This window comes from Trematomus bernacchii, unplaced genomic scaffold, assembly GCF_902827165.1.
Source record: "Trematomus bernacchii unplaced genomic scaffold, fTreBer1.1, whole genome shotgun sequence".
NCBI classification, from domain to species: Eukaryota; Metazoa; Chordata; class Actinopteri; order Perciformes; family Nototheniidae; genus Trematomus; species Trematomus bernacchii.
Genome location: NW_022987524.1, coordinates 2,971,468 through 2,995,659, shown reverse-complemented (window position 1 = coordinate 2,995,659; position 24,192 = coordinate 2,971,468). Strand labels below are relative to the sequence as shown.

The 24,192-nt window shown below is 44.6% G+C and overlaps 1 protein-coding gene across 1 annotated transcript in view; it reads right to left on the bottom strand.

Annotated features, from left to right (window-relative positions):
• Positions 1 to 16,631, bottom strand: part of LOC117473759 (contactin-associated protein-like 2) — a 59,387-nt gene extending 42,756 nt beyond the window's left edge. Inside the window, exons 1-4 of the mRNA XM_034119561.1 lie at positions 16,291 to 16,631; positions 9,082 to 9,192; positions 3,982 to 4,175; positions 717 to 864 (exon numbers count right to left, since the gene is read on the bottom strand). Coding sequence (XP_033975452.1) covers positions 717 to 864; positions 3,982 to 4,175; positions 9,082 to 9,192; positions 16,291 to 16,357 — 520 coding nt within the window. The 5' untranslated portion in view covers positions 16,358 to 16,631. The remainder of the gene's footprint in view (positions 1 to 716; positions 865 to 3,981; positions 4,176 to 9,081; positions 9,193 to 16,290) is intronic.
• Positions 16,632 to 24,192: the final 7,561 nt, after the last annotated feature.

The following is a 24,192-nucleotide window of genomic DNA, read 5'->3' as shown; positions in this document are numbered from 1 at the left end:
CACTCATTTGTCACATCCCGGATTGATTACTGCAATGCACTTCTGACTGGCCTTCCCATCAAACTCATTAATAGACTGCAAATAATCCAGAACTCTGCTGCCCGGATCATCACCCACACCAACTCATCCACATCACCCCCATTCTCACTCAACTACATTGGCTTCCTGTACGCTGCCGTATTGAATACAAAAACCTTCTACTTACATATAAAGCTCTCCACAACCTTGCCCCCATCTACATCACCGACCTCCTTCAGGAGTACACCCCCTCCCGCACCCTCTGCTCTTCCTCCGTAGGACTTCTCACCATCTCAAGCTCTCGCCTCAAAACCATGGGTGCTCGAGCTTTCAGCTGCTTGGCTCCCAGACTCTGGAACTCCCTGCCACTACATATCCGACAGTCTGATTCCATAACAACATTCAAAACCCAACTCAAAACCCACCTGTTCAAACTGGCATTCTCATTATAAACTGTACCCTGTGTCCTTTTGTGTCCTTTTGTAGTCCATTTCCTGTTGTTTGTCTTGTTTTACCCCGGCTGACATTTCATTAAATCCACTGTTTTGATTTCCCCTATATTACCCTATGCCCTGTAAGGTGTCCTTCGGTGTTATGAAAGGCGCCCCCCAAATAAAATGTATTATTATTATTATTATTATTATTATTATTATTATTATAAAACCCTGAACACGAGGATTCCCTCTGTTGTCACTCACAGTATGAGCAGCCGTAGAGCTCCAGGCGAAGTCCGATGCGTCCCTCCCTGCTCCAGCCCACTGGGATGAAGCGGATGTAGCGAGCCAGAATGGCGTGCTGCAGCTCGTGGCGAACAGACGCTTCACTGTCCATATTCCCCTCAAACGTCTGAAACACAAACATGCAAAACAATTCTGTCAAAAAGGTCGCCACAGTTCTAATTATTGTCATCAGACAGAGCGGTGGCAAGCTCATTCATGGACAGTGAAGTGCTTATAGCAGTGTTTCTCAAACTTTTTTCATACCAAGGACCACTTAAGGGGACCTATCATGCAAAATGCACTTTTGTACGTCTTTTATACATGAATATGTATCCCCGGTGTTCCAGGGAACTCACCAAGTGTCAGAAAACACAAACCCTCTCTATTTTCCTCCATACCCAAATCTCTAAAAAAGGGGCTGCAACGGATCTGATAAAAACTGATCCAGATTTGAACACTGTCCTGACGTCAGGACAGTGGCGCTACGGCTATTGGGCCAACTCCACCAATCAGGAGGAGACAGCCACGGCCATTGCCCGTTCTAAAGCGCTGGAGACGCTGTAGTACATATGCCCAGGCCTGTAGATGGTGCTGTTCTCACTGAATCTGCCCTTGCAAAAAACAGAGCTAAAAAATGTCAATTGAGCAAAATGAGGCATGGCTAAAATGCATGATCTGTTTGGTATTTTGAAAAAAAAAAAGTATAAATATGCCTTATATAGGTATGGTCCTACACTATATTATTCAAATATAGCATGATAGGTCCACTTTAAACCAATAGAAAAACACTCGCGGCCCACCTAACTCCCCAAATATCCAAAAACAATAGGCCTGCTTACCACCTCCAACAGTATATAACAATTACAGCCTAATAATGACAGCTTAACCTTCTCTATATGACCTCGTTCACACATTAAATCAACAATACAAATACAACTACAGATTATGTAAGCATTTAGTTCAAATGCGATTTAAAATGCTCAGGTTTTACACCTCTTATGAAATGTAGACTACATTTATTACGGAGTTTATGTCCGAGCCAACAGACTCACAGCTCGTTGGCTACTGAGAGATATGCAAAATACACACCGCGTGTGTACGACACAAACCTCCGCTGTATCAAAACAAAATACAGTAAAACTATGGTCGCAGGCCCAAGTTTAACTCTCTGAGGTCGAAGCAATTTTTTCACATGTTTGGCTGGCCATTGGGCTGGCCTGCATGGTCTGCCTACAAAACAAAAATAAAAAAACGTTTTTGCAGCCCCAACAACAGCCTCTGATCATCAACAGACTTCATGCAATGCTTCATTGCATGCATATATTAGATAATAATCTCTATCTCACTCCTAACACATCTAAATCTACTTCCAGCATGGATAAATGTTCATAAAAGACATCCATTGTTTGTTTTATACGCTTCATGAAATCTAAAAAAAAAACACATCGTTTTTCTATAACAGATTACAAATCGCCTGAAAATGGTACAAACAAGTTGCAACATGTGTGACGAAGGTGTTGCGCTGGGCTATATCATGCAATCAAAACTTAAGCTCGCTCCATTGCGGAGATATTCCCGCGAGAGTGTGGAAAACTTAAATGTATTTATTTATTTCAAATGTGAAATGTTACCAATATACTCAAGGACCACTAGGGGGCGCTCACGGGCCACCAGTGGTCACTTTGAGAAGCACTGGCTTATAGTAAAGTCCAGTGGCGAACCGTGTCTATCACAACTGGACCTTCTGTAGACACACATACCCCCCGCCGCCGCCGCCGCCCCCGGCGTTATAATGTCCGTCTTTTCACTAAATTGTCGTCTTGAAAAGGGTACTCACAACAATTCCGCAACAACTTCATCTTCACCTGTTGCACTTGCCATTTCAACGTTAAAAACAATAAAACGGCATGAATTGCTTCGTCGCATTCATCTAGATCAGGGGTGTCAAACTCAATTTCATCGCAGGCCACATTCGCATAAAGGTTGCACTCAAAGGGCCGGTTGTAACTACATAAATATATAATATATATATAAAATAATGTATTATATTATATCATTGCCTCTGAATTGGATTATTATCGGATAGGATAATAACTTAGTAATTGGCAGAAGTCCAGGGCAAATAATTGCAAGTCTCTTCAGTGCATGTCACAAAACGAGATGCATTGTGGGACATGTAGTTTATGGGCAACCTGCTTCTGTAAAGTGGCATGTAACCGTATAATAAACGTATTATATTCTTTGCAAGCTCTTGCAGGGCCACATAAAACGAAGTCGCGGGCCGGATTTGGCCCCCGGGCCTTGAGTTTGAGACCCCTGATCTAGATCCTCTGTCTCGAGCCAGTGAACTACCAGGCAAGCTATGACTTTACTAAAGTCATAGCTCAACTTCAGTCAAATTTGGGATTTTATACAAAGGGAGAGACAAAATGTCCATTACTTTGTAATTACCCATACTTTATGGGAGACATATTATAAAGCCTGACTATTGACAAAATATGTATTGTGTTTAAGACAGTTATGTAATTTGCATTAGCTTAGTGCAAATATGCAGTTTGCTTTGCAATCATTGAATTAGCAGTAGCTACTGTATAGTTTTTTGTCACAAACTGTTTATTTTCATTTTTACGTTGGTTTCCTGCTTTACTTTGAAAGGTGTTCACCCCCTGTCTCATGTCTGTATTTACTTCCTGTCTCTGTGTTTCACCTCCCCTCTCCAGCTGTGTTATTACCCTTGTGTATTTAGTCTTTCTTTCCCTTGCGTTCCTTGTCAGTTCGTCATCGTTTGTCCTGTGGTTTGGATGTCTTGTTCTGGATTTCCCTGGTCTGCCCTCCTGTTCTAGTTTTGTTTGTTACTTTTCCTTTTGTTCCACCTCGCCTGCTCCTGCCGTTTTGTGTTGAACCAGCTTTCATTTAATAAAAGCTCGCCTTTCGTTACTTTCTCATACCTGCCTCCCCTGTTTGTACTGCTTTTGGGTCCACACTCTGGCCTAACCCTGACAGTTTGTATGTACATTTTTGTAATTCTATGCATTTCCTACTTGCGTTATAACTATTACTTAAAGATGTGAAGTTACATCTGAAGAGTTTTGAGGGTTTATGTATTGAAAGAGTCACTGTCACTGCAGAGACTTAGCTGCACTGAGTTCAGCAGTATGTAAATTACATATTTGGGCAATTTCTGCCACAAATTTCCTCAATTGGTTAAGAGTAAAGTTTAGATGAGATGACATATGATTCTTACCCAGATGTTTCCATCCTGTAGATAAGGCCTCCAGTTTTTCTGTGTGTCACTGTAAAGTAGCCGATATTTGCTGGTCCAATCAGAGCTACTGTAGCGACCCTGTGTCGCTACGGAAACCACCTGCTTCCTTGAACCCAGGTCTACCTGTAACCATTGATAACGGTCTGTATCCAGGGGGGACCAGCCTCCAGCACCTAGTGGTGTGGGTAGGGTAAAAAAAAATGGGGAAAAGGAAGAAGAGCACAATTATGGATTTGAGCATTATAACATAATTATAGGAAGTTTCCTGTCAGTCAAGGCTGTCAGTCTAAGGTACTCAGAATCAGAATCAGAAACGGGTTTATTACCAGGTAGGTTCACACGTACGAGGAATTTTACTGTTAAAATAAAAAAACACTAATTTAAAAAAACACAGATAGCTAACTATATTAAGAACACTTTAATACAAATATAGTAAGATAGCAATAAAGTAAGCAGTATTTACATTGAAATATAATGCAATAAATTATAGAATATAAAATATGTGCTTTAAGCAATATTGTCAACATTGTGTGCATTAATGTAATGCATAGTCTATGATGTGGCTGAGGTAAAGTGTCAGTGGGGGGGGGCAGGCCTTGTTGATGAGGCCGGGAGGGGAAGAAACTGTTCAGGTGGCAAGAGGTTTTGGTCCTGATGGAGCGCAGCCTCCTGCCAGAGGGGAGGGGGGTGAACAGTTTGTGTCCAGGGTGGGAGGGGTCGGCCACTATCTTCCCTGCCCGCCTCAGGGTCCTGGAGGCATGCAGGTCGTGGAGGGATGGCAGATTGCAGCCGATCACCTTCTCTGCAGAGCGGATGACACGCTGCAGCCTGCCCTTATCCTTGGCTGTGGCTGCGGCGTACCAGATGGTGATGGAGGAGGTAGAAGTATCAGTATACCTGATGGAGGTGTAGAAGTTCACCATCATCGTCTTTTGCAGGTTGAATTTCTTCAGCTGCCTCAGGAAGAACATCCTCTGCTGGGCTGAGGGAGCAGATGTTCTGCTCCCGTTTTAGGTCCTGGGCGATGATGGTGCCCAGGAAGCGGAAAGACTCCACAGCAGTGACTGGGGAGTCACACAGAGTGATGGGGGCGGGTGGGGCTGCGTTCTTTCTAAAATCCACAACCATCTCCACTGTCTTGAGAGCGTTGAGCTCCAGGTGGTTGTCCCTGCACCAGGTCACCAGATGGTCCATCTCCCACCTGTAGGCAGACTCGTCCCCACCAGAGATGAGTCCGATGAGCGTGTTGTCGTCTGCGAACTTCAGGAGCTTAACAGACTGGTGACTGGAGGTGCAGCTGTTGGTGTACAGTGAGAAGAGCAGAGGGGAAAGAATGCAGCCTTGAGGGGAACCAGTGCTGATGGTCCGGGGGTCAGAGACGTGTTTCCCCAGCCTCACGTGCTGCTTCCTGTCAGACAGGAAGTCTGTGATCCACCTGCAGGTGGAGTCGGGCACGTGCAGCTGGGAGAGCTTGTCCTGCAGCAGAGCCGGGATGATGGTGTTGAAGGCGGAGCTGAAGTCCACAAACAGGATCCTGGCATAGGTTCCTGCTGTGTCCAGGTGCTGGAGGAGGAAGTGAAGGGCCATGCTGACAACATCATCTACAGACCTGTTGGCTCTGTAGGCCAACTGCAGGAGGTCCAGGAGGGGGTCTGTGATGGATTTGATGTGGGACAGGACAAGGCGCTCAAAGGACTTCATAACCATAGAGGTCAGGGTGACGGGTCTGTAGTCATTTAATCCTGTGATCCTTGTTTTCTTGGGAACCGGGATGATGGTAGAGGTTTTGAAGCATGCTGGAACGTGGCATGTCTCCAGTGAGGTGTTGAAGATGTCTGTAAACACCAGAGACAGCTGATCAGCACAGTGCTTCAGGGTGGAGGGGGAGACATTATCTGGGCCAGTAGCTTTTCTGGTACTGAGTTTTTTTAAACGTTTATTTACAAGGGCAGTGGTCTGGGAAAGCGGGACACTGTAGGGGAGGGGGCGTGGAGGTGTGAGACTGGAGCTGTTGGGAGCTGTCACGGGGGATGGTGGGGTCAGGACTAAACTCTTTGTCTTCAAAGCGACAGAAAAACTGATTCAGGTAGTTTGCAAGGCGTCGGTCGTTCATGGAGAGTGAGGCTTTTGGCTTCTAGTTAGTGACCTGCCTGAGGCTGGTGCCCCACGAGGACGAAAACGGGTTGTATCTGCATATTTCTCTTGCGTATAGCCCTTTTTGCCACACGAGGCCGTAACTAAACGATAGAAACGGACCCCGCAAACGATAACGGGTCCAAAGGTGGATAGATCTGGGAACGGAGCGCTCTGGGGGGTCAAACGGCTCCGTGTGATCGCCTCTATACGATCATTTTGTGATAATGATGACGCAATAGCCCCGCCTCCCCCCACCTCTGCTGCTCACCCCCGCGTCAAGGTAAACTGCACACTGAATTCAGATTATTTATCTTTATCTCGATATGGACATAAACGCGAGTGAAGTCTATTCTGACAGGACGGAGACACGCAGCTCCTGCCGCTGTGATGCAGCGGGAGCAAAACACACACTTCAAGTCAGATCATCACCCTTAGCTATTTTAATTACCTCTCAAACTACCTAAACTAGTTATAAATATGTTTATTTTTACTGTCGGGTCACTCATTACTGGATCAGCTGCTGCATGAGACAGACACTGACGCTGTCAGAACAGGGGGAGGAAAAAGAGAGGCTCCGTATATTTTATTATTATATATCATTATATCGTCGTTATTTATTTGTTTTAAAGCTCAATAAATAACAAAGAAGACCTTTGACCGGCACTTTTATAATTTTGTCCGGAAGATTTAAACTTCAACACACGTTGACCGGCGAAAAACTCTGCCCGGTTCCCTCGGCCCCCACCACGGTGAATAAACAGAAGGGGAACCATGACAACCACGCTTCTTCGCTGCTTTTGTGGAGGAAGTTACAGCGCTACGTACAGGCTCGGCATATGAACTGCAGCTTTTTCCAGCGGTTGGAGCTAAACGGAGCTGTCTCGTGTGAACAGACACTATCCGGTGTATATTGCGTGTGGACGGAAGCCTTTTTTGCGATTGCGATTGTGTTAATCCTATGCGTTTTGCCGTATGCGTTCCCGTGGGGCAAGCACCTGAGTCCAAGCCAGACAGAGGCAGAACTCGCCATAAACTGTTATTGCTCAGGTTAAGCTCACCCCTTCCAACGTAAGTGTGAAGTATTGGTTCTTGGTTCTTGCCGGGCAGCCGAGTGGGGCCAGCTAAGAACCGGAGCTTAATCAGGCTCTAGCCCGGAACCGGCCCTGGAACCGGTTTGGTGGAAAAGGGGCATATGTCACAATATTTAGCGTGTGGCCCCCACCGCTGCGGCCCATTTAGTTTGTGGGCAGCCCTCTGGAAATACAGATACATTAGTATCTGAGTATATCTGTTAAAATGTATGTATTCAACACCACTCTAGTTAGGTAACTTGCAAGCTAATTTGTGAAGGGTGTTATAAGTTTGAAAAAATGTATCTATGGCGAACACACGTTTAAGGTACTTGCATGCAGGGGCGTAGTACTGCCAGACCGCACCAGAACGCCGCATTGACATTTATTTTCAGAGGAAAATGTATATTTGTAGTAGGCCTACGCATAAGGCCCCGTACCAATGCCAAGTATTTGCATGCTCAAATTCCCTGTTCATCACCAGGGCACTACAGTGTCATTAGTTGAAAGTATCCTAGTTTAACTTTTGGAACACAGCAGCACGCACCACCTAGTGCAGATTGAGTAAGATTTAACATGAGGAAGACACTGTTAAATCGACACAAATAAAATAATAATGAAAGTGATTTGGTAAAAAGTTTGAATATGGCGAACTGGCACTGTTTTATATATAATTATTGTGTATCGTCTACTGTGGATAATCACATATTTGTGACACAACAGCATTTGCACTGCAATGTGAGTCAGTGATAAGCAACAACAGAGACAATATGTACTTTTGTTAAATAAAATCCACATCTCCTTCATCCAAAAGCAGCCTGCTGTCGATTTTTAGATCTAATGAAAGTAAATGCAGTTGGCTGCATATAAAGCATATTGTGCGTGCAGGCACTTCTCAGGCTGCAGCCCTGAACCTATGGCTCTGCTGCAGTGATTTCATGAAATGATTAGTGAGCTTTTTATACTATGAAGCAGCTGTGTGCCGCAGGTACTGAAATAATCTGCATTGTCAATTCTGTCCGGAGAATGTTAATTAACAGCGGTTACATAACCTTTCAAACGAGCCAAAACCGTGTGCGTGAACGCATGCATGCATCATAGGAGCGCTCCAGTACAAATAGCACTACACCCCTGAATGCATATTTTGTAATCTCCACATATTAACAACACTTAATGATTTTTGAAGCGTACATACAATCGCCAAAAGTAAAGAGCTAATTTAGGCTATAAAGAAACTACATCACGGTCACATGTCTGCCTTCACCACCCCTAAGCTAAAGGCGGCTAATGTTCAGCGTAATTACATTTAGTAGTTTAATTTAATCAGCATGATATCAACTGCTGTTTGTATGATGTATTTTATGCCGTAGAACACAAGACTTTAAATCTCTTTAGCTTGTGTTAACAGATCTTATGACAGTCCTCTAACCACAAACATACTCACAACACCATTGACTACCAGACGAGGGAACAGGAAATGGTAAATTGCTAAATAATTTCCTTGTTTTAGGAACCATTCGTACATCACTCTATTATATCATGTTTAATCTGAAAGGGAATATTTGAGCTTGTAGCAGCTAATGTCTAAAGGCATGTACTGCAAGCTAAAACCTCCTCAGTGGGTGAAGAAGATGAACCCTGACTTAGTGGAAGTGGATCCTCCCTCTCTACTTACAAAGTGTTGTTATTTTCAAAACATAATGGAAAAAATCCATCACAATTCTTCAGTACTATTCCACGCAACAACTACTAGTATGCAGGATTAAATGTATCATCAGTATATTAACAGACAAAATCTAGAGTATGATCCTATGTGCACACACTGTAGTAAGTAGGACACAGCAGCAGCTCCCATTACAGAAGCATACAGTACCTTGTTTCCGATTGAGTTTGGCGTAACCCGCTCCACATCCTTGGGTGTACACTGAGGAGCTGCTGAAGGAGCTATAGGGCAGAGGAGTGGCCAGGCTGTTCTCACACTTTCCTGAATGACAGACAGAAAACAGACGCAATGTTTATCAGCAAATATGTCAGTCTGTATTGGCTGATTATCAGCTGTAAGCATGCCAACTAATAACTGTCAAAATAACAGACACAACACACCAATAAATTTCTGATATGGATAGCATTTGTGAATCACATGTTTAAAGGTCTCCTCTCCTATTATACTATTTTTAGGCATATATTATAGGTCTCAGATATATACCAAACATGTCTATGTTTTGCTCAAAATACCAAACAGATCCCCCATTGTAGCATGCCTTATACCCCTCTATTTCAGCCCTGTTACTAAAGTGCTGATTCTGGGTCCATAGCTTTAAAAAAAATAAGAAAAACGCTGCCGTGATTAAACGCCATATTATGTTCCAAACCACATCAAGCATTATTTCTGAAACAGTATGGAGCTCAAACGGTTTACCACAAGGACTGTACATTTTACAACCCGCTTCTTTACACATACTCTCTCCAGCACAGCGTTAGCTCTGAGTGTTAGCGATGCTTGCTAATGTAAACACGGACCATATTACTTCCAAAACATGTCGCGCATTGTTTCTGATACAGCAACGTTTCTGATAGGGGCGTGGGTGTAAAGCATATTATATATGCTATAAAAAATAGCATATATCAGTGTTTCCCCTGCCATTGTCTTGGAGGGCCAACAGAGCCCCGTGCCCCCCCTGAAATTCAAGGTGTTTAAAAAAAATAATAATTATCATTTTTTTTAATATATATATATATATATATATATATATATATATATATATAGCACCAAATTGCAACTAATCTATATCTACTGTCACTTTTCACATTGAACATGTGCTCTTTTGTTAAATAAACTTAAACTTTACTTAAATAAACGCTTTCATTTTAAAGGGGACCTATCATGCAAAATGCACTTTTGTACGTCTTTTATACATGAATATGTGTCCCCGGTGTGTCAGGACACTCACCAAGTGTCAGAAAACACAACCCTCTCTCTTTTCCTCCATACCCAAATCTCTAAAAACGAGGCTGCAACGGATCTGATACAGACTGATACAGATTTGAACATTCTCTGACATCAGGAACGAGGAGCTCCGCCTATATGGCCAACTCTCCACCTATCAGGGGAATGTGGGGTTGGGCCACGGCCGGCCATTGCCGCTCGAAAGCGCTGGAGACGTTGTAGTACATATGCCAGGCCTGTAAGTGGCGCTGTAGTCTGCCACAAAAGCAGCGAAGAAGACTTCCCGCCCATAGTTACCATGGTTGCCCTTCTGTTTATTCTCCGCTGTGGCTCTTTTTCTCCCTCCCCGAGGCAAGCGTTTGCTCCCGCTGCTTTAATTCAATGCAATCCCTCCCCGTCGAGGCAAGCACTGTAATTCTCTCCGGTTAGTCCACCAGCAGATGACAAACACCCACTCTCCCACCTCTTCCAAGGAACGAGGGGACCGAACGACGGTTTGTTCCAACCGCTGGAAAAGCTGCAGTACATATGCCGAGCCTGTACGTGGCGCTGTAACTTCCTCCACAAAAGCAGCGAAGAAGCGTGGTTGTCATGGCTGCCCTTCTGTTTATTCTCCGCGGTGGGGGCCGAGGGAACCGGGCAGAGTTTTTCGCCGGTCAACGTGTGTTGAAGTTTAAATCTTCCGGACAAAATTATAAAAGTGCTGGTCAAAGGTCTTCTTTGTTATTTATTGAGCTTTAAAACAAATGAATAACGACTATATATGATGATATATAATAATAAAATATACGGAGCCTCTCTTTTAACTCCCTCTCTTCTGACAGCGTCAGTGTCTGTCTCATGCAGCAGCTGATCCAGTAATGAGTGACCCGACAGTAAAAATAAACATATTTATAACTAGTTTAGGTAGTTTGAGAGGTAATAAAAATAGCTAAGGGTGATGATCTGACTTGAAGTGTGTGTTTTGCTCCTCCCGCTGCATCACAGCGGGAGGAGCTGCGTGTCTCCGTCCTGTCAGATTAGACTTCACTCGCGTTTATGTCCATATCGAGATAAAGATAAATAATCTGAATTCAGTGTGCAGTTTACTTTTGCGGGGGTGAGCAGCAGAGGTGGGGGGAGGCGGGGCTATTGCGTCATCATTATCACAAAATGATCGTATAGATCAGAGCGCTCCGTTTCCAGATCTATCCACCTTTGGACCCGTTATCGTTAGACATTATGGATTCAAGTGCTCATTAAAATGATAAGAAAATAAGAAGAAACAGCATTGCATCTATGCCCAACATCAGTGTCTTGTCATTTTATAAAGGCTGAATTAGAAATAATTCAGTATCATTAAGGTTATTCTAACCCTATTGCACTTATATGTTTTTCACTAACAGTTTTTTTAAAGGCCAAATAACAATAACAACAAATACATGGAAACAGTTACATTGATTTGGTTTTGTACAAGGCTGAACAGTTTGTTTCTTCTCAACCTTGTCAAAAACAAATCATAAATATGTGTGTGTGTGTGTGTGTGTGTGTTGTGTGTGTGTGTGTGTGTGTGTGTGTGTGTGTGTGTGTGTGTGTGTGTGTGTGTGTGTGTGTGTGGTGTGGGGGGGTGTCTTTGTTCTCAACACATAACAGCTTTTTGGCGGGGGAGGGGTCAGCTCAGTGTGTGTGTGTGTGTGTGTGTGTGTGTGTGTGTGTGTGTGTGTGTGTGTGTGTGTGTGTGTGTGTGTGTGTGTGTGTGTGTGTGTGTGTGTGTGTGACAGGTGTGGGGCATGGTAATGCCTTTCCTCATATGCATTACAAAACACCAAGCCAAGCATGTCTCAAGCTGTTTACAGGACGAAGGGAGAGATTCTCAACAAAAAAATAGCATATATAATACCCCCAGACACTCCAATGATGTCTCATTTCTGAAGAATCATTAGAATTTGAAGAATATTTGATCTTATTTTGTCATTTGAACAATATTGCCTCTCTTTTTCATGTATTCCTACTTTATTCAAACTATGTCAAGATGGCAGAGTAGTGTTGTTTGTTAGCTCTAACAGTTTGGAATAATCTTCCTTTTATCATATTTGTAAGTGTGGTCCTTATTGGAATTGTACTCCTTTTGTCATAAAATTCATAATTAGGATCAATTTGATGCAGGAGTTCAAAGGTTAGATTTACAGGGTATCAATGTTTGATACTGAAAGTATAAAATGCTCAATATAATTAATGGTATATATAATATAATATACAAATCGTTTTAATCATCTGTCCTTCATCGTTTTTAACACATTTACACACATTCAAGTCCCTGAGAATGATTGGGACATTTGCATTAAACACGAATAATAGATTTATAACACACTGTACTAATTTGTTCCCATGAAATCCTCCATCAGTATAAAATTATTTTAGAGTGAACAATATCATCTTAAAGGTAGGGTAGGTAATTCACTTCAGAAACACTTTGTTATATTCCATGGAATGCTCTTAACTTCCCGATAGCAATGAAGAAATTAAATGCTTTGACAATAAATATATACAAATATTTCATCTGTGGAAGCCGTGGCGCTGTAAAAAGCAAGTCCAATTATCTGCCTCGGCCCGCGGCAGATAATTGGATGGCCTACCTGCCTGTCAGCCTTCCATCTCGTGCACAAACTTATCTCGTGCCCTCATAGAGAGCCGAAGTCCCTCCCTTTCCGGGGGACCTCCATGGGACCTTATTTCGGAAAAAGTATGTATTGAAGTCAATGGCGAGAGAAAGATTATCTTTCGATCCCGTTTGAATTGTGCCACGAATTACACATATGATGTTTGTCAATTTAAAAGATAATTTTGCAAGTCAAACAAATAAAAATGTGTCATAAAACTGTGAAGTAACACTTTTTTTTGTGTGAAACCACTCAATGACCTACATCTCCCGTATCGCACCACACACCAAGACGGCTATCACGTTGGCACATTTCACTTCTTTCTTTCAGAATGAGGCGAAAAGTATTAAAAGAGGTGAAAATCACTACAAGTCTGGGCATGTTGAGAGCTGTACATACACACAAGGGGAGTTAGTCGGTTCCGTAAGAGCCAGTATGCGGGACCGGGATTCTGGGATTTGTGGGGAGGCGTGTGGATAGAGCCTTGGTGTTGGGATGAGGGGGTCACAGGTTCAAACCCCACTGCAGTCAGCATGTCGTTGTGTCCCTGGGCAAGACACTTCACCCCAAATTGCTCCTGTGGGGATTGCCCACAGTATTGAGTATGTAAGTCGCTTTGGATAAAAGCGTCTAACAAGTAACATGTAATGTAGTCTTTCTAGTTGCGTATTTTTCATAGTCTTATATTTCAACAGTTTTACGACAAATTGTGACTTTTTTGACGTGGAAATTATTTTTTAAGATTGACAAACATCATATGTGTAATTCATGGCACAATTCAAACGGGATCGAAAGATAATCTTTCTCTTGTAGTGATCACTGATTCATACACTGGGGTTACATAATCCAATCATGGAACTACAGGTTGGGGGTATTGTTTCCGCACGGACACACATGTTGTTGACAGTACTTATTGTGTGCCCTCCTTGCTTCTTCCTCTTCTCTTCCCGGGCTGCGACCCGACAACATGTCTATTTCTGTTGCTCATTAAAGTTCCCATTTGCACCTTCGATGCACCGCCTCCGACTCCTATCTCTCGGCACTACATTGGTGACCCCGACATAAGTCTCGCGAAGGATCCGAGACTGAACCGAACACGGCAAAAAACAAACACTGTTTTTCTCGAAATGCCGGAGATTTTTGGAGACGTCCGTGGCTGCCACGTGCACACGGACTGAGGCTCGGTGCGCCCCACGGAATGGCTGAGGACGTCGCTCGCCATTCCCGCGACCTGCTAGGTATGGAGGAACCCGACTTCTACCTCATGGAGCTGTGTCTTTGGGACATGCGGCTGCATGTCCAGGCTGCGCTAGCTAACACGGCTAGTGTTGGGCCCCGCGCTTTAGCCGAAGAAGCTAGCCGGTTCTTCCTGGCCGCCCGGCGATTTACCCACTACACGCTGCAGCACCTTCCCTGGTGGGGGCACGCCGCCTAGTGGAGGCTCCGGGGCTGACGACGACGACGACGACAGCGACTAACGGCCGTCGAGAACGGCTAGCCACAACAGCTAACGGCTAGCAGCTAGCGGCTAACGACATCCATTGGCTATCGACATCCGACTGTTAGCCCCTTTTTTTTTTGTGGTGCCGGAGAGGAGGTTCGATCAAGTCTGGTCGGCCTCGTGTGGATTCTCTCACAATTTCGCCCACCTGTTTTTGATCGTGGACAGGACGACCCTTTTGAGTTTTTTTCTGGTGCCTGAGAGGAGGTTCGACCATGTCTGGTCGGCCTCGTGTGGACCCTCTCGCAATTTCACCACCTCAACGGCGGCTTCGGACGTCGCCCATGCCTTCTTCGGCCCGTGGGTGGCGCGCTTCTGGACCCCGTCCGGCCTCTTCCCTCGCCTCGGCGGTTTCGGACGTCGCCCATGCCTTCATCGGCCCGTGGGTGGCGCGCTTCTGGACCCTGCCTGGCCTCTCCTCTAACCGCGGCTCACGGTTCGCCTCGACGGCGGCTTCGGACGGCGCCCCGTCTGGCCTCTCCCCGGCTCCTTCCTCCCGGGGACACGGCTCCTTCCTCCCGAGGACTTCGTACACGCCGCCGCTGTGCCTTCGCCTGCGGCCGGGCAGCGCTCCTCCCTGCTGGGGACCACCGGGATATTCACGCCCGTCCCCACGTCGCAGCACAGCGGCCCTGTTTTCTACGGCTGGCGGAGGTTTTCTTCGTTCTCCACGATGCCTACCGCGGCCCCCTTACGACGGCCCGTTCCGGCCCGCCCCCCACCCCCGGTGGGGATGCCCTCGCCCTCGTTAGGGCTCCTACCCTCTCCTGCGGCCCCCTTCCGACGGCCCGTTCCATGCCCCGACCCTCGCCTGCGGCCCCGCCCTCCTCGGCCCCTGTGGTGCTTCCTCCCGGACGCGAGGATTGTGCCATGTTTGAATTCTGGGGGGGCTTGTGTAGTGATCACTGATTCATACACTGGGGTTACATAATCCAATCATGTTGGGGGTATTGTTTCCGCACGGACACACATGTTGTTGACAGTACTTATTGTGTGCCCTCCTTGCTTCTTCCTCTTCTCTTCCCGGGCTGCGACCCGACAACATGTCTATTTCTGTTGCTCATTAAAGTTCCCATTTGCACCTTCGATGCACCGCCTCCGACTCCTATCTCTCGGCACTACACTCTCCCCATTGACTTCAATACATAATTTTTCCGAAATAAGGTCCCATGGGTCGGAAGTAGATGGGCGGGACTTCGCCTCACTATTGGTCATGTGCGCGTTCGTGTGTGTTGGAGGAGGGGCTCTGTAAGGAAGTCTGAAGGAAGGGGCAGATTGTTTTCGGTTGTGTACTTTCAAATTCTAGCTTACTCGAGCTGGTTTCTCCATTCTTACCTTACCCTACCTTTAAGTTTCATTTACTAAATGTGCTGGAGCTTTTTTTAATATTGTATAATCTTGGTTGAACTGTGTTTTTAACTTTTTACACACTGACAAACTTGGTTGACACATGTTTTATATCATGTGTGTATGCTTTACACTGACTATAAGGCTATCATTTCTATTTTTGGTTACATTGTGGAGCACATATGAATGCATTGACCATTATGAGGGGCGAGGAGGGGGGTGTTCTGAATTATATGAAACAAATCACATTATTATGGGTGTCGTCAATAGTACAATTCTGTATGAGCCCTGCTGTGTGCTGCTGCTTTGGCCCCAGGCTGAGTCCTTCCTGCTTAAACACTGCACTGCCCCGACAAGAGCGGCTACCAGATTAGCATGGTTGCTAGTGTGTGTGTGTGTGTGTGTGTGTGTGTGTGTGTGTGTGTGTGTGTGTGTGTGTGTGTGTGTGTGTGTGTGTGTGTGTGTGTGTGTGTGTGTGTGTGTGTGTGTGTGTGTGTGTGTGTGTGTGTGTGTGTGTGTGTGTGTGTGTGTGTGTGTGTGTGTGTGTGTGTGTGGTGTGTGTGTGTGTGTGTGTGTGGTGTGTGTGTGTGTGTGTGTGTGTGTGTGTGTGTGTGTGTGTGTGGTGTGGTGTGTGTGCTGTGTACTTACTGTGGGATACTGGGGATGCTGCGCTGCAGGTGCTGATGATGGTCACCAGGACCAGCAGCAGATTCATGTTCTCGGTCCACAGAGCAGAGCGGGATGACCGGATCCAGAAGCTCTGTTGTTTCACCCCGCGAGACCTGTGCGCGAGACGCTGCTTTCTTTATTAGCAGCGAAGACAGAAACCAATGGCTGCCCACCGCCTGTGCTTTTTGTCTTGTCCTTCCTTTCTTTTCAACTCGCCTCAATGTAATTTATCGGGCTTTGATACACTATCTCCAGAACTATCTTGAGACCTGACGGCTGTAACGCAGGCCGGGCATCGTGCTCCAGGTGCATCACCAGAAAGACGAACTGAGCTGAGCTGCCGTACTAATCAAACACCCCCACTTTTTGCTGCGCTTAGTACGATCCAATACGTACAACAATACAGGCTCTCTGGGATGAGGAGGGGGCATGGATGTATTGGGAGGGGGGCAGGAGGGTCCGAAAGATGAAATTGTAACGACTACACTGCACACAAAGCAATGTCCTTAATATGCCTGTTTCAATAAAACTGAATAGAAATTGAATATGAATCTATTGCCCTCAAATGTTTTCATAATTTCATATTCCAGCTATTCCTCAAAAAACATGTTTTTGATATCATCCCATTCAAATTTTTAATTTACATATTAAGACATTTTAGTTTTTGTATTACTACCCCAAGTGGGTAAAAAATGTCCCCCATGCATTTTCTATGGAATCCTATGGGAACCTTTGATTCTTATCACCTGTGGCTGTCAGGAATACATTTACTGTAGACCACAGACTACATCCGAAGTGACACCTTTCAGGAAGATAATTTCAAACAGCAAGATCTGATAGCCTACTTGTCAGAATTATAATAATAATAACTTCGGGAAAAAAAATCGCTTTACAATACAAGGGAAGGTTATGGTGGGGGGTATAGGACTAACAAACACGATCAACCGGCATGGATTGAATGGGGGGGGGGGGGGGGGCTATGAGTAGACAGAGGAGAAGAGATGAGATTTGAGAAGGGACTGGAATACTGGGAAGGACTCAGAATAGCGGAGATATTGGGGGAGGGAATTTCTGTCCCCGAAGCTGCCTAGTTTGGAGGGGAGGTTGTTCTGAGGGACCATGGGGGTTGGTAAGGGGTGAGAAGATCAGTGAGATGCGGGGGCCAGATGGTGGATGGCTTTGTAGGTGAGGGCCAGTATTTTGTAGTTGATGGGTTGGGAGACAGGAAGCCAGTGAAGGTCTTTGAGGACTTGGGTGATGTGGTGCCATGATCTGGTGTGTGTGTGAGGAGTTGGGCGGCTGCATTTTGTACAATTTGGCGTCTATTGAGGGAGGGGGAGCAGATGCTGTAGATCAGGGATGGGCAACTTGGATGGTGGTGGGGGGCCACATAATTTATGAACTGGCCACCAGGGGGCCGCAGGTTCACTTGGAACACAGACACACACAAATTCCATGTATTGTATGTAATTATTAACAAATATACTAAGTCTGACATCTTCATTGACATTTTACAATCTTTCAGGACAATAAGGTACACTGAAAAAATTGTTATGTTGAATTTACTTAATTTTATTAAGGTAAGTGGTTGCACGAAACAAAGTTATCTAAATCCAGATATGTTTTTTAAGTTCACTGTACTTATTATTTTTGAGTAATTTCAATTGAATTATACTGATAATTTTCACCTCAACTATTCCGAGTAAAATGTACTCACTAAACCCATGTTAAGTTTACTAAAATGGATTATGTAACAGTAACCTTTTTTCTTTTTGTACATTCAGATCAATTCAATAGTTTAATTTCTACATACAAAAATTAAGTTGAATTTAATTAAACATTTTCAGCCATTATTACTATGTCAACTTTCAATATATTAAAATAAAAATAAACAACATATTTGATACATACTCTTACTTTATTATCTTGTACAAAATGACGTAACATGAAGCATGTGTCTTACATGAAACATCTTCTGATTCGAATAAAACAACATGCAACTGTCATGGCCTCCACCGTGTGTGAGTCCACAATCCAATCACCTCTGCTATAAGACTCCGGCCCTGACTCCTCCACTTCGCCATATCGTAGACTGTAACCACAGTCAGTCACGTCTCCTGTGCCTGCAGCTTCAAGCCAGCCTGACTCATGTCTCCAGACCACCTCCAACGTTGGACCCTGTCCCGCTCCTCCAGGCTCTTCTCCCTGCACTCTCCAACCTGGTCAGACCTCCGTTCCCCTCTCCCTTGGACTCAGTCTAGCTTCCCTGGCTCAGACCCCCCTGCCTACTGCCCAGTAATATTCAATAAACGCTATTATTTTGCTTGAAACTCTTTCCTCCTGTCTCTGCTCTGCTCCTGGGTTCCCTGCTAGCCTTAACAGTACACTCTGGCCACTGTTAAGGCTAGCAGGGAACCCAGGAGCAGAGCAGAGACTTGAGTTTCAAGCACAATAATAACGTTTATTGAATATTACTGGGCAGGGGGGTCTGAGCCAGGGAAGCTAGACGGAGTCCAAGGGAACGGAGGTCTGACCAGGTTGGAGAGTGCAGGGAGAAGAGCCTGAAGGAGCGGGACAGGGTCCAACGTTGGAGGTGGTCTGGAGACAGGATAGGAGTCAGGCTGGCTTGAAGCTGCAGGCACAGGAGAGGTGACTGACTGTGGTTACAGAGTCTACGATATGGCGAAGTGGAGGAGTCAGGGCCGGAGTCTTATAGCAGAGGTGATTGGATTGTGGACACACACACGCACGGGGAGAGACAGACTAGGCAGAGGTGGAGGCCATGACAGCAACAAAGTGCAGTGGAAACAGACAGCGAATAAATCCTGACGTAACATGAAGCATGTGATTTAAAGGTAGGGTAGGTAAGTTTGAGAAACCGGCTCGAGATCGCTAGAATTTGAAAATACACAACCGGAGAAAATCTGCCACTTCCTTATAGAGCCCCTCCTCCAACACACACGAACGCGCACATGACCAATGAGGGCACCAGATAAGTTTGTGCACAGATGGAAGGCTGACAGGCAGGTAGGCCATCCAGTTATTTTAGCCGGGCCGGCTCAGATGATTGGTCGTGCTTTTTACAGTACTACGGCTTCCACAGATGATATTTATTTATGGATTTTTTTGTCAAAGCACTTCAGATATTCATTGCTATCGGGATGTTAAGAGCATTCCATGGAATATAAAAAGTGTATCTCGAGCCGGTTTCTCAAACTTACCTACCCTACCTTTAAACAGCTGAGGAGAATATAACCTTCCACACATTAATACATGTAATATTTTCACATTCTTCTCCAGAACTAGATGTAAATTGCCAATATAAAAAATAAAATGTTTTACGCTTGGCTAAGGTAGAAAAAGTTGCAGTTTCGATAAAAACGAGTGCAGTGGAAACAGACAGCGAATAAATCCTGACGTAACATGAAGCATGTGACTTAAACAGCTGAGGAGAATATAACCTTCCACACATTAATACATGTAATACATGTCTTCTAAGTCCATCAACATTTCCACATTCTTCTCCTAACCTTTGAGTATACCTATATGTAAGACCAGGGGTGGGCATTTTACGGCCCGCGGGCCACATCCGGCCCGTTGGCCGGCCTTGGCCGGCCCGTGTGAGGTTGATCATAAATTATAACATAATAAAAAAAAACAGCAACCTTTTCAAAATAAAAGCAACACAGCTGTATTGCTTGCATGGCGTAAATACTTTTCTAACTGTGTTGCTTTTATTTTGAAAAGGGCGCTGCTGTTTTTTTTATTTATTTACGTAAACGCGCATGCCGTAACAGCTACGAGTGATGCTGGCCGGCTAGTCCTCGAAATGTCCGCTAAGGGCAAAAAAAGAAAGATCGATACTGAATGCCGCATTTTCAACAAGACATGGACCGCTAAGTATTTATTTACAGAAGTGAAAGGTAAAGCTGTGTGTTTAGTTTGTGGTGCGCAGGTCGCTGTGTTCAAGGAGTACAATTTGAGTCGCCACTATGCTATCAAACACGCAGATAAATACAATAACCTGTCTGAGGAAGAGCGGGCAAAGGGGTCGGATGCTTTGCTAGCTAAGCTGCAAAGCCAACAACACATTTCCACAAAACATTCCACATCCAGAGATGCAGCTGTCAAGACAAGTTATGTCTTATCCCACAAAATTGCAAAAAAAAGTAAACCGTTTTCGGACGGAGAGTTCATTAAGGAGTGTTTGTTGGACTCTGCAAAAGTGAAATGAGAAAGCGCCGCTTTCCCGACGCACTGTTACGAGGAGGATTGAGGACATCGCGGGAAATCTGGAGCTTCAGCTGCAGAACAGAGCGGTCAACTTTGACTTTTTTTCCTTGGCTTTGGATGAGAGCTGCGATGTACGTGACACTGCCCAGCTACTCATCTTCCTACGCTTCTCTCAAGCCAAATGGAGGACAACATTCTCACGCACTTGCCAACACTGAAGGAAGCCACACCATCAGCTGATCACCTCCAGAGGTACTCATCCATGTTAGAAGCACTGCATGGTGAGTTTTCAAGGCGATTTAGACTTCAAAACAGTTGAGAATAAAATGAACATGATCTTTTCCCCATTTACATGCCATGTGGATGATGCACCCAGTGATGTTCAGCTTGAACTCATTGACCTGCAGTCTGACACACTTCTGTCAGAGCACTTTAGGTCAGTCTCACTGCCTGAGTTTTACTCTTCCCTGAAAGAGGAGAACTTTCCACACATCAGGAGACGTGCTCAGAAGATGATGGTCCTCTTTGGATCTACCTACATATGTGAACAGACATTCTCAGTGATGAAGTTCAACAAATCCAGATACAGATCCTCTATCACTGATGATCACCTCTCAGCTGTCCTTCGCATATCCACCTCACACATTGAACCAGATTTCCGTGCACTTGTTCAAGCCCAAGACAGACTGGATTTTTCTCACTGAACAAGTAAAATTAACTGAAAAACAAAAATCAAAAGCACTCATTTCTTTTTGTATAAAGCTGATTCATTTCTTATCTTTAACATACTGTAAAACACCTTTTCAGTATTGGTATATTGAGCAGAATTAAGTTCAACTTATTTTTGATTCGGCCCCCCAACACAGCTCGAGTTTCTGAAGTGGCCCCTTGTAAAATATAATTGCCCACCCCTGTGTAAGACTGGTGTTTTTGTAATGCTTTAGTGGCATCGGTTCACAAGAGCGGCTGAAGAAATCCTACAGTCCAGCATGTATCTTGTTCTTCAGTCCAAGGACTTTGGGGGAAAGCCTTTCACCATCCATTTGCAAGAGCACTTTCTGAATGAATTCATAGTAGTACCTTAGCTCTTTGGGGTAAGCCATGTTCAGTGTATAGATGACTCCCAGCATGATGGCACAAGCTTGGGCTACAGATCCAATGTTGTCCAGAATGATTAGTCCTTCAACAAAAATCCCAACGTCGTCATAATGTCCAGGTTCTCCACCATCCTTGTTGATGACGTATACGCCCATGGTAGATTTCTGCAGGTCTCTGGTGACGTCATCTCCTCCGATGTCCTGTATATTTAAAGAAAAAACATGTATTCATTCAATATATGTAATTTGAATGACATACTTTATCTTATACATTTTTTGTAATATTGCTCACATACCTATTAATCCCTTAAAACAAAGCTGGTCATACTGTATATATTTCTGAATCAAACTAAATATGTGTGAGGTGTTTTTAAAGATTTACGTACGACCCAATAAGCTTGGTGATGAGTGTCAGAAGTCAGAGAGGATTGACAGGTGGACTAAGACATTGTTGATGATGGTCTTTCCATTGGACAATAAGAAAAACAATGAATAAAGCCAACCTCATCGTATAAAGAAACAAGGTGATGGTTTGAAATGATGAATATCAATAATACAATTTTTTAAAAAATAATTATCTAAAATGTATGCCTGACCACAACACACACACACACACACACACACACACACACACACACACACACACACACACGCACACACACACACGCACACACACACACACACACACACACCTCACTTTTGGCAAAGAGTCCACCTCAAGACGGGTAACATTTAAACTAGAGATGGCAAATCCGGATCATTTTACGGACTCAGGGTCTTCTGAGTCAGTCATTGAAGAGATCCGGATCATACGAGTCATTTGAGTCATATGAGTCAGCATGACCAAGACCGTAGAAATCCTATTGGTGAAACCGAAAAGTTGTTGCATTTCACGAGCATATTATTATTCCATATATTTTGAATATACATATATATATTTGTATATATATATATATATATATATATATATATAATATCTGCATGTATATTTTCTATTTCGACATGTATATTTTATATTTTATTTTATTTTTATTTCTATTCTTGCATATTTTGTAGTTTTGTTTTATTGTAAAATGCCTTATGCTGCTGTAACAACAACAATTTCCCAATTTGGGATCAATAAAGTACTATCTATCTATCTATCTATCTATCTATTAAACTGACGTTATATTAACCTCCGCTACACAGTGTATTTTGCTTTAATAAAAAATGTTGATCACAAAAAAAAAGGGTTATTTTGCGATTTGGCAAATCTGAGTCTGCTGTTGACTCGTGCATGAGGACGAGTCTGCTGGATCTCTGGATCTGCTGCTATATACGGCTCCGAGTCCGCACGAGTCTGATCCGCTGTGTGTTGCACACACAGTGAGTCAGGATTTGCGAATCCGAGTCTGCTGTTGACTCGTGCATGAGGACGAGTCTGCTGGATCTCTGGATCTGCTGCTATATACGGCTCCGAGTCCGCACGAGTCCGCACTGCTGTGTGTTGCACACACAGTGAGTCAGGATTTGCGAATCCGAGTCTGCTGTGGACTCGTGCATGACGGACGAGTCTGCTGGATCTCTGGATCTGCTGCTATATGGTTACGGCTCCGAGTCCGCACGAGTCTGATCCGCTGTGTGTTGCAGCGAGTCAGGATTTGCGAATCTGCGAATCTGCGAATCCGAGTCTGCTGTGTGGACTCGTGCATGACGACGAGTCTGCTGGATCTCTGGATCTGCTGCTATACGGTTACGGCTCCGAGTCCGCACGAGTCTGATCCGCTGTGTGTTGCAGCGAGTCAGGATTTGCGAATCTGCGAATCTGCGAGTCTGCTGTTGGAGCCGTCGGCTCCTCTGAGTCCCCACGAGTCTGCAGGAAGTTTCACTGATCCGCGTCCCCTCCCCTGAGCCAAACGATCACTTCTGGCAGCTATCCTGTGACTGTATACTTGCTAAAGGGTAGGTAGATGGACTTGGGGTACGTTGTAATGTGATTTTACATGTTATAAAGAGAGTAGCGAGTGACGCAATTTATAGTTTTAATTTGTACGTCACACCAAGTGTGGGACTCAAGGACTCGGGTTAATGGAGAGGGGAGACTCGTCATGACCAGCTCATTTCTAGGATCCGGGTTAATGATCCGGATGAATCAGGACTCGCCCATCTCTAATTTAAACACACCTCGGAGCGCTTAGTTCTCTCTCCGCCGTGTGTGTGTTGAATGCATGTAGCAGCCGCCTGTGTGTAAACTGCCCGCCCCCTCGCACACAGATGGGGCACGGGGGATAGACGCATTTCGTCTTATAGCATATTATATACGGTGTTGGCGAAACTAAGACTTACCCCCCCCCCCCCCCCCCCCCCTAGTTCGGGGGGGAAAGTACTCCGGTCCGGTGTACTATAAGACCAAGATATGAACGTTAGCCGCGGTAACATTAACCCCTTGCCACCAGAGAGTAACGTTACCAAAAGCACCCTTACCAACGTGATTTCATATGTTTAGTTGTGTCCTAATATTACCACAGTGATAAGAATAAAAAAAAAAAACATACTTACAGTCGGCCAGTAT